Genomic DNA, 18,269 nt, shown 5'->3' with positions numbered 1-18,269 from the left:
TAATACCATAATAATTGTCTATCCAGTGAGTTTTCATAACCGTACTATCATAATTTGCCTGTAGCGACGTTCTTCAGGCGTCGAAATGTTATGACACTTGTCACCCCGGGGACTGTAGCTAACAGTCAGGGTGCAGGATCATTAGTCCCGTATAGATCTATACACACTTGTCACGTTCTCCGGACGGGAGATTCTGGTTATAAAACAGGACTTGTAGCGATACCTTAATAGGTATAGTGAAGATGAATGACTCACAGATTCTCAATTAAGTCACGTATTAAAATGAATATGTTTGATTCCTGAAATGATTACCCTTTTTTCCACATTATAGACAAAGGCATAATTAAGAGGTGTATGTTCTTGTATGTATAAAAATGGTATAGTGAAAATGGTTACCCTTGATATGATGCAACGTATAAATAAAGACTATAATATTTATAAACATGTTTCATCCCGAGAGGGTAAAGTAGTGTAAGATGTTTTGCATGTTAACAGATCCATATGATAGTCATGAAATCAACATGAAATGTATAACAAAAGATTGATGTTTTCACACGGGATTAACCATGTGTTTACTTGTATCCCCCCCCCCCCCTTTAAAAGTGTTTAAAAGCATTTAAAAGCATTTGAAAATGTAGTGATATGGGTATGAACTCACTTGATAGCTTGAAGAAGGTGAGACAAAAATCGAGCAGAACTTCGACTAGAGAAAGCTGATTTCTCGGGATTCTCGGGAATCTCGGGAGCGTAAAACTTCCTTCAGAACTTGGATATGAAAACTGAGGCTTCGGGATGGCTTCGAGGGGTTAAACGCAGAGCAAAAGCACGAGAAAGAGAATAGTTGAGCAATTAAGCCCGGAACCCTCGCACCCCTTTTATAGAGGCTGAACCGCCTCGGTACGCTGGGCGTACTCTAGGAGTATGCGGGGCGTAGTGGGTCGTCATCGCTTACGTACTTCGGACTTGATGTCCGATGGGAGGGCTGATGGCCGATGGGACGAGGCCCTTATCGCCTGGTACGCGGGGCGTAATGTGAATTTCCAACTTCTAAATTGCATAACTCTCGCGTACGAGCTTCGTTTTTAGCGTTCTTTATATCCACGCGTTGGTGAGACTGTACTCTACAACTTTCGTTTAGACTCCGTTGGCTAGTTTTGATTTATCTTTAATAATATATTTTTAAGAGGCCGGGACTGGAAAAGTCCGTTAAAAATCCATAACTTCTTCATCTGACGTCCGTTTTCGTCTGTCTTTTTACCGTTGTATTACTATTGTAGAGATCTTCAATTCTCGTTTAGGTTGCATTGGCCAAAAGTCACTCGATCTCTATTTCGAGTTTTAGCTGTCTACCGCTATGTCCGAAACTTCGAAAAATCATAACTTCCTCATACAAAGTCAGATTTGGGCGTTCTTTTTATGCACGTTCACGGTTTAATGATATCTACGACTTTCATTTAGATACCTAAGGCTAAAAAGTATTTTATTGAAATTTCTCGTTTTATGCATAACAGTGTTTTACCGGTTTTGCCGCGAATCTTTGATTAGTCATAACTTCTTCGTTATAACTCGGATTTGAGTGTTCTTTGTATTTCTGAAAACCTTGACACGATATCTAACATTTTATGTAACCCAATTGAGACTTTTGAACAATTCGTTTTTGACGCTATTTATTATTTCACAAAAAGATTGCAGCATTTGACTCTTAGTCATTACATTGATCGGAAAATAACGGGTTGTTACAATTATCAAATGATTTCGTGTTTTTGGGGTTCACGATGAACATAAGAGATGATGGTGGTCAAGACGATCTACTGTTGGAAGTCGTGATAGTTTTAACGTGGTCCGGCGGGTGGATGGTGATGATGACATTGATGTTTAATTGTGGAGATGTGGGTCTTCTAGGGTTTTAATTTTGCTACCAATGCATGTATATACATTTATCTGTATGTGTATATGTTGAGAAATGGGTAGAACGCAATGAGATTGGATCAATCGGAGAAGGATAGAGATGAAGCTTGAAGTCGTCGGAGCCACTACAAACTCTAACTCCGATTAGGGTTTCGCCGTCGTTCCCCTGCAGTCATTATCACACCTCCTTCCATATCTGTGAATCGCAAACGACGTTCTATAGACATTTCCGTCTTCATATGAAAATATAAGATGTGTGTTTGTGTGGGAAATAGAATCTAAAAACTCCATGTGTTCATGTGATTTAGAAGTGTGTATTTGTGTTCATCAGATATGAATTGGGGAAGATGAAGAAGTGGGTGGGGGTGAATTTCTTTTTCACGAGAGAGAGAGAGAGAGAGAGAGAGAGAGAGAGAGAGAGTGAGAGAGAGGTAGCCCCACTTTATTTAATTATTAAAAGAAATAAAAAAACAATTAGATTTTAAAAGAATGAAAGAAAAATGAAAAATAAATGTCCCAAGGGTATTACAGTCATTTCAGTTTACCGAGGGACCAAAAATGCAATGAAACTACCTCAAACGGACCACCAATCCAAAAACTCATGGTTTGGACTAAAACCCCAAATATATATATATACCACATGGACCATTTTTGCAATTTTGTCTATTTTATACAACCTAAAGTTTACTTTTAATTCTAATCGAAAGTCCAAAGAGAAAAGACCAAAGACTAAATTGTTTTTACATAGAAATCGAGGACTAGACTTCTAGATTTTCAACATTCTAGCAAGAAACATGATGTCATTTCATTTATATTTCATCAACCAAACAATTATTTATCAATCAAAAGAATGTTTGAAACTGTTATTCTCTTTTAATGCAATCGACAGTCAAAAACCAATCAGAAGTTACTACGAAAATGATTTTAATTCCAATCGAAAGTCCTCAAATACGTAATGTGTTATTTAAATCAACATTGTTTTATTTAATAAATGTTATTTTGAGGTTTAAATAAAATGTGTTTGATTATTTAAAAAACTTATGGGTTATCGGACAGTTTGAATATCTGTTGATTCGGCAGATAGGGTATGAGTTTGATTGTTCAAAACCCTACGGGTTACGGAACGAGTTTGGATTGGAATTTGAAATGTGTTAAACGGGTTTGGATAAAGGTCGATTCGTACCGCACCCGCCACCTCTCCAAGTTCGGATGATCTAGGTGGGATTACACATTGTTGAGTTGCGTGACCGCGTCATAAACAGACTCACAGACCGGAAGGAGTTAACTCGGACTCTAGGAAGTCGATACTCGATAACTTCTCTCTTCTCCCACTTTTGAGCGTCACCAGCTCGCCGTCCTGCTCCGCCTCACTGCTGTTGCCGCCTTACTCCGCTCACCGCTGCTGTCACTCTACAGCCCCCTGCTCCGACGCCGCCTGCTGCCGCCTCTGATTTTGAGGTATTTTGTTTTCTTTCCAAAGCCATTATTATTTAGTATTTTCAAATTGTTAACAATTGGGTTTCTATTTTTTACGTGTTTATGGTTAATTGTTAGGGTTTGTTAATGCGAGAATGCTATTTTGAGTTAGGGTTTCTTGAAGATTGATCGGTTTATTGCTAATTGTTACTTAATTTATTGAAAATTGAAATTTAATTGTTAGGGAGAATCTTGGGATTGATAAATTAATTCACAATAATTTGTGTTTTCCTCCTTGAAATCAAAATCAGAATAACTCCCTGGAGATGAAATAATTGGCAACAAATCAAACAAAAACAACATCTACCTATTAAGGCAATCACATAAAAAATCAACCTTTTTGAAAAAAAAAAAAATCGCATTGAAATTGAAAGAGAAGAAAGGAGAGTTATTGTTAAATTTGGGGAGGGATCTATATTGATTTAGCATTAAGGAGTACGCTTTTTGAAGCAGAATTAAAATTTGTGTCTTCTTGAAATGAAGGGATTATCCATCTTTACTATAAGGATAGAATCATGTTAGTAAAAGAGGCATCTTTGTGTGATTGAATGCTTCTTATAGTGTTTCAAGAAATGTTCATTAAAGCAGTCATGGTGCTATAATTTAAATGGAGTCTTACATGTTAAGTTCTCATACTTCTTTCCCTCTGGACACATGTAGTGTTAAGTTCTCAAATTATCTAAATTTTTATTGAAGTTAATAAAAATTGTGATGTTATTATTGTATGTTTTTTTCAAAAAGATTATTATTAATGATTGAAGATAAAGTATTATATGTAGTCATGTAGATATAAGAAATATGCCAAAATATATAAGTATGCCCTTCTTTGTCATTTTACGTATTTAACAAGTTTTTGCCAAACACTCCAAAAAATGCTTATTAGCTGATAGCATTTTGTCAGCGCATTTCAGTTTTTTTGTAGATTGATCAAGAAATCAGAAAAATGAAGGAAGAAGAAGTGAACAGATGCCAAATCCAAGAATGGTATCCAAAATTCAAATCCACAACCATAAAAACAATAATCCATGAGCTCCCGGAATCCTTCATTCAGTATCTCCTGGATGATTCCGGTCCTTTCCTCCTTCCGCTTTCCATTTCCAATTCCGATGCATTACCCAACAGAATCCACAATTCCGAAGACCAACAAGACTACATTATATCCCAAGAACAAGAATCCGATGACGAATCAGAACAACCACCACCACCACCTTCATTCCCGGAATTGGAATTACAAATCAACGAATCAATCAAAACACTCGGTGGTGCCATCTTCCCTAAACTCAACTGGACCTCCCCTAAAGACTCTGCTTGGATCAGCTCAACCGGGACCCTCAAATGCACCTCGTTTACCGAAATTGCCCTTTTGCTTAAATCATCCGATTCATTGGTCCACGATCTTTGCCATGCTTATGATTTGTGTAATGACTGTAATGCCCCTAGACCTGATCGTTTCTTCCTTGCCCTTCGGAAATGGTACCCGTCTCTCCACCCGGAAATGGAATTCCGTTGCTTCGTCCGGAATCGCATCCTGGTCGGAATCTCGCAACGAGAAGTCACGGGGTTTTACCCGATTCTGATCGAAAAGAAACATGAATTGGAAACAGGAATCAAGAAATTTTATATTGAGAATGTGAGAATGAGATTTGAGTCGGAAAGTTACACGTTTGATGTGTATGTGAGAACGGATGGGGAGGTTAAGCTTTTGGATTTTAACCCGTGGTGTGAGGTTACATTGCCGTTGTTGTTTACATGGCCGGAATTGGAATCGGAATCGGAATCGGTGAGAGGGGGAATGGAATTTAGAATGGTGGAGAGTGAGTGTGGAGTGAGGCCGGGTTTGAAGACAGCGGTTCCATATGATTATTTGGATACAAGTGAAGGAAGTGGTTGGGATCAGTTTCTTAGAAATGCTGATCACGACTTGAGGCGACAAACCAGGTCCTCTGGTGCCTAGCTTTATCAAGTTTTTATTAAATAGTCTTTTTATTTATAATTGAACATCATACTTTAAAAAAAAAAAAAAAAAAAAAAAAAAAAAAAAAAGCTACCAATAGACTTTTTATTATTTTCTTGTATAAGAGGACTCGAGGACCTTCAACTTATATGACAACTTGGATCAATATGTTTTTGAAGTGAAATCATGAAAATGTGTTTTTTTAGAGTATTTACTAAAATGCCCACACAAAAGCCCAATATTTTATTACAATCAGTCGACCACAATTCCAACTATTTAACAAGCCCAAATATAAAACCCATATATTCTAATGTTCTATAATTTCGACTGTTGTAACAAAATAAACAAGTAGCGGTGAATTCTGATCCTTGAATTTGTTGTCTCGAACTGGTTCTGTGTTGGTTTCGATTTAGGATTTTTCTATCAACAAATCTGTAATTAATACCAAAATGATACATTGAAATTTAATAAAATAAAGTAGGGAAGAAGTTGGGTAATTTGTTGCTTAGTCATCTCAAAGAAGTTGAGAGAAAAGGATGATGGGATTGTCGATCCGATTGTAGTATATAATTGGATTATCAAAATGGAGACGACATTCAATGCATGTTAATATAGATACGATCAACGAACAAATTTTGTAGTTACAAAGCTCAAAACTCAAGCCTTATGATGGTGGATTGAACTCACACAACCAATAAACTCATGCATCATTAGTCTGTTTCTGTGGGCCTATTTTTTTGCAAAAGCTTAAGGAGAGATTTTGTATGGCAGAAGAAATTTCCAACATGAAAGAGATTTTTTTGGTTGAAGAATGAGAGAATGTCGGTTATCGAATATAACACCAAGTTCTTATAATCTCATGAGCTTTGCAAGAAGGTTATCACCAAATAATGATACAAAGGTGAGCCAATATGTGGAAGGGCTATCGTGGAATTATCAATTAAGCATGAATGAAACAACTACACTTGATCAAACGATGAGGAAAAGAAGAAAAATTGAGAGAATCTAAAAAGTAGAGACGAATAGAAACTTGGAAGATAAGATGAGTATTTGGAAAATAAAATAAGCTAATAAAGTGGCTGTAAGCCTGTAACAATTGGTCCCACATAGGAAAAAGAGCAAATTCTTAGTGGGTTTATAAGCATAAATGTGTAATAGATTTATAAGCTTCTATGCATTGTTATACTCTAACATCTATGCATGTGCAAAGGTGAACTTATTTGTGTGGATGTAATAGATTTATAAGCTTCTATGCATTGTTATACTCTAACACCAATGCATGTGCAAAGGTGAACTTATTTGTGTGGATGTGATATGTGGACATGAATGCAATTTTGGACCCACACATATTTTTGCAGAATTTTACAGTTTTAGTCCTTAGGTTTTTTTGTAACCAATGCATTTAATGAGAGTTAGTGACCATTACTTCATTTAGTTTCATATTTTTGCAGAATTTTGCAGTTTTAGTCCTTAGGTTTTTTTGTAACCGATGCATTTAATGAGAGTTAGTGACCATTACTTCATTTAGTTTCTTATTAATGAGTGTAGTTACAAAGACTTGTCAGGCTCGGTCTTGTTTAAGTTATACGAGGCTCGAGCTCGGCTCGATTCAAGCTTTCTTGTACTGAGTTCGGCTCAAGCTCGTAAAAAATTATACAAGCTCGGCTCGGGCTCGGCTCGTTTTTCATTTGACGTGCCTAAATAAGCTTAGACTCGAGCTCGTTAAGAAGCTCGTTTACTAATACCAATCCCTAATTTCCAAAATATGTTTTTATTTTAATATATGAAAATAATAATAAATTATATTATATAAATGCTCGTTTAGGCTCGCGAGCCTAATCGAGCTTAGTGACCTAGGCTCGAGCTCGAGCTCGTTTAATAAACGAGCTTAATATTAAGCTCGAGCTCGGCTCGGGCTCGTTTAAAATCGATTTCGAGTCGAGCTTTTAACGAGCCGATCCTGAGTAGCTCGCGAGTAGTTTGGCTCGTTTGCACCCCTAGTATATATACAGAGACATTTGCTTTTCATTCTTATACACTGTAAAAGAGTCTTTTCTCCTTTACTGTGTAAATAATTTTCGGCGAATTTTTTCAAACAAGTGGTTAGATCCGGCAGTACATACTGCTTCAATTGTTGTACCTTGAGAAAAGACGGCAAATCTGTTTAAGGGAATCATGTCAAACATGAGTCTGACTCAATCGGCAGGATTAATTACTATTTGTTTTATTTTGCAGATTTATTATCGAAAACTATCGAAAACTAACAGGAGTAGCAAGTCACAAGTTAAATCAAAAGAAGATTTTGTTTTCTTTAGATGTGGAACTAAATAGCATCTTGCTAACAAGTGTACCAAGATGTGAAGAAATTGAGACGGATTTGGCATTATGCCTCGTCTTGCTCTTTGAATAAGAAAGAAAATGGTGATTGAAGTATGAAGAAAGGCATTCCAAGAGCAAAAGGTCATTGTTTTCATATCACTATGACTCATGCCATGGAAAATGCAGAGTGCAGACACTGTTAAAGGTACCTTCCTTGTGAAGTTGTGAACTACATTCCCTCATTACTTGGACTTTGTGACATAATTTACATTATTATATTGGTTCAATTGTATTAAACTATTTAAAAATGAGATTTTATAAATTATTTTCAAATAGCTCATGCAGGGGATGTTTCAGTACAAAATGATAATACTACATAAACATAACGTACAATCTAACAAGAAATGGAAGAGTTTGTTTTGTCATATAAAAGAACTATATAGTTGACTCTAACAACATGTGGCCTTAAAAAATAACAATATGTGGTCAGTTACTTAATGGTGAACCACACAGATAATTTTCAGAACAATATAGGACTCGTATAAGTATAGCAACATCCATTTTTACAACACCCAAGTTTTATTTTTTAACACGTTTTCATGGAATTCTCAGGATGATGCGGGTAAAAATAAGGGTAACTAATATATTATATATACATTCTTACTTGATGATTCAACACTAAAAGTAGGAGGTTAAGTGGAACTATTCGGGCCTCGTGCCCTCGTATAATAATTAAATTACCATAAGTAGTAGGTAAATGGAAACTAAGGTGCATCGATACGTTCTTTAGTAGATTTTCTAGTTGTTTTAAATATATGCATCGCTTTAAACAATACATCCAAATATTTTTTAGGTAATATAGATCAAAATATGTTGTCTTGAGAATAAGAACGTACATCGCTGAGTAATTAGCGAATTGTATTTACTATTGCATGGCATAACCGTAACATTGTGAATTATAAAAGGTTTTAATAAAGGACTAGGATAATAAAAAGGATAAGAAGGTACCTGGAGTATAACGATTGTATTTGAGAATATTTAAATTTCAATACACAGAATTATCAATAATTTAAATTTCAAATACACTACGGAATTGCAGTTTGTTAATGAATTAGAGTCCGTCAGGAGTTGTAATCTAATTTTATATTTTGTTTAGGAGGTCGGAAATGTAACTTAAATCTAATTTCATATTATGTTTGGTTGATAGGAAATGAAATAGAGTATGATAGAATTGTCCTTTTTTGTTTTTTTACTTAATTTTATATTGTTTTATAACTTATATGTAAAGACATATTAAATAAATTATAAAAATAGTAAATTATAGTGGTGGCGGTGGCGATGGTAATGGTAAGTGGTGGTATGTGGTGGCAGAGGTGATGGGTGGTATTGGTGGTGGGTGGTAAAGGAGGAGGTCCGTGGTGGCAGTGGATAGTGATAGTTGTGGTGGTGGTGGTAATGGTGACAGTTATGGTAGATAGTGATAGAGGTGTCAATGGTAATGATGATTCATATGAAGTTTTAAAAATAAAAAAGGTATTGTAATTTTAAACTTTCCGTTTTGAATTCCATTTTGATTCCATCCTCATTTTGATGGATGAACCTTCGGAGTATGACTCAATCAATACAAAGTTCATTTCATTTAAGAATCCAATTATTTATCAAATTTTGAACAAAACATGAGAATGTGGTGAAATTGGATTTTATTTTATCTAATTCCAACGAATTTCTTCCAACCAATCATCACCTAAAACTTGGTGTAATGTTTATATGGAGAGTAACAATTGGAAATAGATGCACGGAGAAAGTGAACATATCGCTAAGGGTGGTAAAAGTAGAATTCTTCCAACCCATTCAATTCACTTCCACATCAATTTTTTTTTTAATCTTTTGCAACCCACAATACATGAAAATAATAGTTTTCCCAACCGACTCGACTCATTTAATTACAAATATATAAAATAATATATGGTACAAGTTCTTAAGCCCATGGAGAGAGAGAGAGAGAGAGAGAGAGAGATGAAAGAGATGAAAGCGGTTCACCTAACCCGCATGTGAGGCCAAAGCCTCAACCCGTTCATTCGCGGGGTAATGCTCCTAAAGATAATGCAGTTACGGCCATCCTAAAAGCTCCCAACCTGAATTACTTTAGCATATTCACTTTATGTCGGGAAAAGTTGAATCGTGAATGAGCAATGTACGGTTTGCGATTTTCGTAATCGTTTAGTTATAACACACGTAAATGTGGTTGCCTTTAGGCCTAACAATCGTGTCGTGTTCGGGTTGGCGTGTCGCGGGTTGGCGAGTTGGCGGGTTAAAATATGTCAACCCAAACACGACCCATTTAAATATACAGGTCACGGGTTGGCGGGTTTGGAACATAAACCCATATATGACCCGCCAACCCATTTATTTATACGGGTTCACAGGTTGGCGGGTTCGTGGGTCAGATTTGGGTTCGTGGGTCAGATTCCATAAATAAAATTAACAATGAAACATGAATAAATCATTGATGGTTGATGCGAACATATCCGAATTTTCGACACTTAACTACTTAAGTTTAAACATTCATAGAAACATGTTCAAACTAAACATTAATACAAACATAAATAATACTTATTATATAATACTTATTAAATATTGATACTTGATATATAAATACATTTAAAAATAAAAAATATATATATTTTTTATTAAAAATATAAATGGGTTGGCGGGTCAACCCGTTTATTTTTTGAGAAACCCATATATGACCCGATTAATAAACGGGTCGGTGGGTTGGCGGGTCGGCGGGTTGGTGGGTTGAAAAACTCAACCCAAACTCATTTATTTTGTGTCGTGTCGTGAGTCGTGTCGAGAATTGTCAGCCCTAGTTGCTTTGCCATTCTCACACCATTAGTCAATGACTCTTTTTTAAACAATAACAAATTATAGTTTGAGGTTATGATTAAAACATTTGGTAAAAAGATTTTTGAGTTACATAGATATCTGTATTTAAATCCGAAACTAGTTTATACAATATCATCTTTATACAATTTTATTTATCATTTTTGTATATGAACGAGAGAATAAAAACTCATATGAAAACCCATAAAGTGGTGATACATTAAATTATTATGTTATCAATGCTTTGATGTTCCAGAACGAGGTCAAGGGGGATGCACAATGCACCCAGTCGGCCCCACTCTTTGCATTTGCTTAACCTATTCAATTATTCAATGCATAACACCGTAGGAGATCCACGCTCATACATATCCTTCAAACTGCCACATCAAGCCTAAATATCTACGTGGTATTTCCACCTAAGCAAATAGCGAATCCTAACATGCAACGTAGCGTGCCACAGATTCGTATATTCACGTGGGTTGTGCGCCACTTGGCAATGTGAATCAGCGACACTGATTCATCATCATTCATGTATGAAATGCCACGCGGATTGCGACAGTTGTCAAAGTGAACCACAGCCATCTATTTAGAAACTAGACTAATTTACACTCTTGGTCCCTGTGATTTAGTGGCTTTTGAATAAAGTCCATATTTTTTCAGTTTTACCACTCATGGTCTCTGATTGTTGTCACATTTTGTCCCTTTGTATGTTTTTTACTTTTTACGAAAAACGATAGATGAGAAAGAAATATGAGAAACAAAGTGAATACAAACAAATTCGTATGAGACAACTTAGAATTTTTGAAAGAGGTACATATTTGACCCTCATGACACCATTTAACTGGACTACACTGGCGGTCTTTAACGAATGTGTGACAAAAACAATGATCAGGGACTATAAGTGTTCAAACTGAAAATTTTCAACTTTATTCAAAAAAACATTAAACCATAAGGCCTAGAGTTGTAATTTAGTCTTGAAGATATAACACTTTGATAATATAAAATATTTGTAAAATGGACTTTAAATATATAAATTTTTGTACAAAAAGGGCGTTCGTATATGGATTTCAAAACTTGAACCCTTTAATAATCAATTTTTAATATTTGAATAATATATTTTAATTTAAAGTTAGTATCTAGAAGCAAGTATGGTATTTGATTTTAGAGTCAACAGAAATATTATCAAACGGTCAAGTAAAATTATTTTTATTTGGACGATATATATTCAAGGTTCAAGTATGCGAAATTTAAATACAAAATAAATTTAATTTAAAAAAAAAATCATATGATCCTCATTAGATATTAATGTGGCATTATTATTATTTGGACTATATATATTCGATGTCTTTTTGAACTTTTGTCATTAAAGTTTTTATTTTACATTATGAGTATTTGGAATCGAATTGCTATTTGGTGGGGTTTACATACTCCAAATCAGATTTGTGTTCAGTCGGATCTCGCTTGGTCTGATGCAATATCTTTGATGGGAGGGCAGCGAAAGATCTTTTATGCAGTGGTTTTGACTATGTTTTGATGCATTTGGAACTTTCGGAATTCATTCATTTTTAGAACGGCTATCTCAAAAAAGTCTTTAATATTTAACTGTTTTCCGTGCTTTAAAGTGTATTTTTTTACATATTTTATTGTTGTTTTCTATAGATTTTTGTGCTGTTTTTGAGCTGATTTGTGCAGTTTTTTGTGAAGTTTTTTTTTTTTTTTTTTTTTTTTTTTTTTTTTTTTTTTTGAGTTGTTTTGTGTTTTTTAAAGCTGTTTTATATGTGCTATTTTTTTTTTTTTTGCTATTTGTACTAAATATTGTTTTTTTCTTTTGCAGGTTTGGTGTTGATTTTACGATGAGTTGCTATGGTTTTTTGTTTTGTTGAGGGGATTGTTTTTTGTGTTATCAAACTAATGTTAAACACTTTTAAAATATCTTTTGTTGAATCGTTTTGTTTTGGATGATTTTGTTTTGAATGTATATGTTACAATTGACTTGAATGTAGCTTATACTTATTTATTTATTTATTATTATTATTATTGTTAGTGGGTAACCATAAGCCGAACCGTGTTTACCCGCCTTCACACGGTTCGGTTTGGTTTGGGTTTTTGTATAGTTTGGTTCTTTTTCGGTTAGTACAGGTAAGATACCCACTCCATAATCACGTTTTATAATTTTATTACTTTCTGAGTCGAACCGCTCCGTAAACACCCCTAATAGTGATGCTAATTGGGATAATGATATTTATGATCGTAAGTCCACTACTGGGTATTGTGTTTTTTTTTTTTGGAGAAACAAGATGTTGTCTCCCGATCTTCTAAAGAATTTGAGTATCGAGCCATGACTATCGCCACTTGTGAGATTGTTTGGTTGAGATAGTTTTTTGTAGATATGGGCATTCACATCTCTCACCCTACCCGTTTTTATTGTGACAATGAAAATGCGATAATGATTGTCAAGAATTCAGTGTTTCATGAGCGCACAAAACACATTGAGATTGATTGTCATTTCAGATGACATCATCTCCAAAATGACACTATCTCCCTTCTTTATGTTCCTTCTACTCTGTAGATTGCTAATATTCTTAAGAAGCCATTGACTGCTCATTGCTTTCATTTTATGTCTGACAAACTCTCAATGCTTATTGTTGTTGCATTGTGAGTTTGAGGGGGGATGTTAGTCTAATAAGATTTTAAGCTTTATTTTGTATTGAGTTTTATGTTAACCCATTAGCTAGAAAACTCTAATTAGCTAGTCTATATATTATATATATTTTTTCTTTCATTGCATCTTGTATTTTTCATTCGATAATAATATGAAACCTTAGCCGTTTTGTGTCTTTTAGTTTAGACCTTCCATGAAACGTGTAGACCTTCCATGACAATAATAAAGAGAAACGGGACCAAGAGATCACCTTGTTTCACACCACATTTAATATCAAAATCTTTAGTTTTTTTTTTAAACGGCCAATAAAATCTTTAGTTGGCGAACCATTAACTAACACCGAGGCCCTACTAGAAGATAGACAACCTCTAATCCATCTTTTCAACTTCCATCCAAACTCCATTTGCTCCATGACCGAATCCAAAAACTCTCAACTTAAAGAATCAAAAGTTTTATCCAAGACGAATTTAAAAATAAGAGTTTTTTCTTCACTTTTTGGCCCAAGCAACATTTTCATAAAGCAAAAGAGGTCCATCCAAAATACTTCTACCCCATATGGAGACTTATAATCTTATCCAACACCTTTTTCAACCTATTGACAAGTAATTTGGAGATCTCTAATGATATAATTAAAATAACATAATATGGAACAATTAGACAAGTTTTGGGTTTCTTCAGAAACAACTCGAACTTGCACCGACAAAATTCATACCATTAATAAACTATGATGATATTAATTAATGTGCTAGACAAATTAATATTAAAACTTGAATTGAATTATTATGTTTTATGAATTATGATAGACAAAAAAAAAATAGTTTTTTTCATCATAGTATCTTATAAGAGTATATTCAGTAGAATTTAATGAACAAGAAAACAAAAAACAACATAATATTGTTTAAATATTAACAGTCTTAATAGCTTTTGGAAAAACTAATTTATATGTTAATTTTTGGTTATCCAAATATAATTTTTTTATAAACTCTAAAAATAAACTAATGAATTTGCACCAACATGACATTAAAAAATATTTTAAAAGTACATGCTCATTTAAAAGGTTTTTGGTAACTTATTATTAAATAAATTTTAATAAAAATCGATTTAAGAAAAATAATAAACCTTTGCAAATATCGACTTTAAAAAATAGAAATTAAGAGATTATTATAATGTTTTTTATTGATTGATATATTTACAAACAGAAATTAATATGAGATTATTACTAGATAAAATAATAAAGATGTGAACGAATGACCATATCATAGAATATTATTGAGAAAAAATAACGTGGATATATATATATATATATATATATATATATATATATATATATATATATATATATATATATATATATATATATATAGGAGAGTTCAATTGAGAAAAAAAAAAAAAGGTTGAGAATGGGGGAATCATTCTCAGCCACACATTTATTTTGCCGCAAAACACTTAGGTGTACCGTCGGAAATGGATAACGGATAAACATGTGTTTTCTAATCAAACATGTTTCCTTAAACTATGCTAATCATTATCTTAATATACACAAAAACATATTTTTTTCGTTTTTTTTTATTTTTAGAAAGTCATTATTATCGAAAAATTATTTTAAATATATCAAAATTCATAATTTTTTATTCTCTATAAATAGACATCCATATTGATATACTTTTAAGATAAAATAAAAAATTTATTTTTTTTAGAGTTTCAGCTCTCGTTATTCATAAGTGAATAAAAAAATCTATCAGATTTTTATTACAGTATATTCGTTATTCACTTATGAATAAAACGTATGCGTAACTTTTTTTATATTTTAAGTATCGTTCATATATGAATATGACACGCAACAAAGTTTTCTTACTTAAAATATATTTTTTTTACATCATCTTTCATCATATATTATATTTATATATGAATAAAAAGTGTATTAGTTGTCGTCATATTTTATATTCATATATGAATAAAACATTTATCAGATTTTTGTTACAGTTAATTTGTTATTCATATACGAATAAGTAGTATAGATGATACTTAAACTGTAAAAAAAATTAATTATATATTTTTATTCATAAGTGAATAACGAATGTACTGAAGCAAAAATATGATGCATTTTTATTCACTTATGAATAACGATAGCTGAAAATATAAAAAAAATAAATTTTTTATTTTATCTTAAAAGTATATCAATATGGATGTTTATTTGTAGAGAATAAAAAATCATGAATTTTGGTATATTTAAAATCATTTTTCGATATAAATAGCTTCTTAAAAATTAAAAAAAAAAAAAAAACTATGTTTTTGTATATATTAAGGTAATGATTAGCATAGTTTAAGGAAACATGTTTTGTTGGAAACACATGTGTATTCCTTATCAATTTCCGCTGGTACAACAAAGGCTTTTGCGGCAAAAATAAATGAGTGGCTGAGAACGATTCCCCATTCTCAACCTTTTTTATTTTCTCAATTGAACTTACATATATATATATATATATATATATATATATATATATATATATATATATATATATATATATATATATATAAATTTTAATAAAAATCGATTTAAGAAAAATAATAAACCTTTGCAAATATCGACTTTAAAAAATAGAAATTAAGAGATTATTATAATGTTTTTTATTGATTGATATATTTTACAAACAGAAATTAATATGAGATTATTACTAGATAAAATAATGAAGATGTGAACGAATCCTCTCTTCTAATAAAACACTCCTAAACATGCCACATGGCACCTTCTTATACACTCTATTTTACACGTGTCCTTTTCTCCTGCTTCTAAAATTCCTTTTCCCGCCTAAATCGAATCCATGTTATACTAATCGTCCCTGCAAATCAGGAGGTATAACTTCAAAATCATTTAAATTATACTAAATTCAATAACAATAAATAAGGAAATTAGGCAACAAATCAGGAATTCGTATCACCATTACATGCGTTTTCTACTTTCTTCTCACTTAATGTAAATCCTATACAGTACCTTATTGTTCTCGATGCTCTTCACATATAGTTTTTTGGTTGTGGTTCGATCTAATGTTCTTGGGTCTCTCTGCAGTTCGCCATCCCGACTTTGTTTTACTTTGATTTTTTGTCTAATTACAAAGCCCTAAGAACACTACCTACTCAAAATCAAGACTAGACACTCACAAAACAGCCATATCCCGTCTTCAAATCAATGAGGCTTAGAAATCGATTATACTGTTGCTTGAAACTTCCTTGTACATATGGTTAACTTCTTTTTCTTTGACGATGCAATTTTTTTAAACACACTCACAGACACGATATTATCATCATCCCATTATTTATATATATTATGGATATGACTGGTTTTTTTAACGAATCAATTTCTATATCCATGTCTTTGTGTTAGGTCCAACTGGTCACTTCTTCCTGAGTCTGCGATGTCATAAACTGCAAAATATGAGTCGTTAAAGCAAACAACCAAGGTAATGTTACTATAAAGCTTTGTGAAAATGTGTGTTACTCTTATATATTTTTACCTCTTTATTTCAACAAGCCATTATTGAATAGTTTAGTCGTTCTTTTTATTAATTATTTTGAATTTTCTTGACAGACATCAAGGTGGTAACTCATGCACAACAAGACGTTTGGAAATTGGGACCAAATTGAATTAATCGGTGAAAACCCTAAACTTACCCCTTCCGATGTGTAATTTTTTCTCATTCATCTTAATAAATATCTAATGTTTGTTAGTTGGAAATTGTAAAATTAGGATGTTTTTGGTTGAGTAGGAGTGTTGAATCTGTTACTTGTAATTGGTCTCATCTCAACATGAAAATGAGGATGTAACCAATAACTTCTCCAGGAGATATTATATGGGTATTTAACTGTTTTTTTTATTTTTTACATCAGTTTTGACTTTCAAAGTGACATGAACATAACATATTTATAGTTGAGAAAGGAGCCACGGGTCAGTGCTTTGATCGAGTGAGAAAATTAGCAGACCAGTCTGCATGGTTTATGGTTTTCAACATTATGGCCGGTGGCACTGGCTCAATGTCATATGGGTCATTCTTACTATGTACACCACTCAGGTTTGCTAATAACATGATCTTGCTTTAATTTTATTCAAGTATGGTGCCATTAATATAGCCGATAAAAATATCAAATTTTTAGTTTTGCTAACAACGTGGATCTTTGTGGCCCGGTTACCTATCACCCCTACCCAAGATCTCCTTCATTCTCCATAATTCCACCTTTTATGCTGTTACCCCTAATATATCATGTGCTTGGCTCAAAATAAGTTTCATTAGTATTTTTAATCTTTTTATATTCAATTTTTTGAGAATAAGAAATGATGTTCATAATGCTAAATTGATAATGATATTGGATGGAAAAACAAAAACAAATGGAATTCTGTTATGGCTTCATCTACCTGTTGCAGAATAAATTCTTAAGATATGGTAGTTAATTTCCTTCCATCAATTAATTTAATGGATTTTTATGTGTAGGTTAATGTGGTTGACATAATCAAGTTGTATTAGTTGAAAATTCCGGAGTTACCATGGTCCATGAACTTTGCCGATCCCTCCAAGGTACTTCATTTACACAAATATCAGTAAGATTGCTAAAAAGACAAAGATACCCCTAAATTGCATTTGTTGGTCAAAACATTAAAAAAAACTATTTTTCATTATATAAATACAAATAACAAATGAATTCGAATAAAAGGTTTCAATAGAAAGAACCAAGAAAAGACAAGAATAAATTCCTGCTACCTTGCTGTATGTAATTAACCTATTTGTTACACATGGACCATTTATTTAATATTGACAAGTCTTCCCGATTATAGCATTTTACTTTATAAGTATGATGTTGTAATCGGGATTCTTTTATCAGGTTGTGTATTTGTGTGTATGTTTCTTTGTAATTAGGTGGTTGTTTGTGTGTAAAAGAAATAAATAAGCAAACAAGTAGAATCATATCACGTTTGAAAATGCATTTTTGATTTGTAGATTTTTAACCATTTTAAATAATGTTATTTTCCTCTTTAACTTTTAAGCGATTAAAAAGTCATTATGAAATGATATACAT

The 18,269-nt window shown here is 32.8% G+C and overlaps 1 protein-coding gene across 3 annotated transcripts; it reads left to right on the top strand.

Moving 5' to 3' along the window:
- The first annotated feature begins 3,133 nt into the window (after window positions 1-3,133).
- On the top strand, window positions 3,134-6,674 carry LOC145137618 (uncharacterized). 3 transcript variants are annotated; one of them, XM_079071746.1, is made up of 2 exons: window positions 3,134-3,366; window positions 4,307-6,674. In XM_079071746.1, exon 2 carries the CDS (start codon window positions 4,328-4,330, stop codon window positions 5,336-5,338), a length of 1,011 nt encoding a protein of 336 aa, XP_078927872.1. In that variant the 5' UTR covers window positions 3,134-3,366; window positions 4,307-4,327; the 3' UTR covers window positions 5,339-6,674. The 3 variants fall into 3 exon arrangements, with proteins under 3 accessions (XP_078927872.1, XP_078927870.1, XP_078927871.1); XM_079071744.1 differs by having other exon boundaries at window positions 4,296-6,674; XM_079071745.1 differs by having other exon boundaries at window positions 4,286-6,674.
- The last annotated feature ends 11,595 nt before the right edge of the window (window positions 6,675-18,269 follow it).

Source organism: Lactuca virosa, chromosome 9, assembly GCF_052849685.1.
Source record: "Lactuca virosa cultivar CGN04683 chromosome 9, Lactuca_virosa_CGN04683_v6, whole genome shotgun sequence".
Taxonomy (NCBI): Eukaryota; Viridiplantae; Streptophyta; class Magnoliopsida; order Asterales; family Asteraceae; genus Lactuca; species Lactuca virosa.
This window is presented reverse-complemented; position numbering and strand designations above follow the sequence as displayed.

Coding starts and splice junctions, on each gene's coding strand:
- LOC145137618 (XM_079071746.1), top strand. CDS start 4,328: ATGAAGGAAGAAGAAGTGAACAGATGCCAAATCCAAGAATGGTATCCA.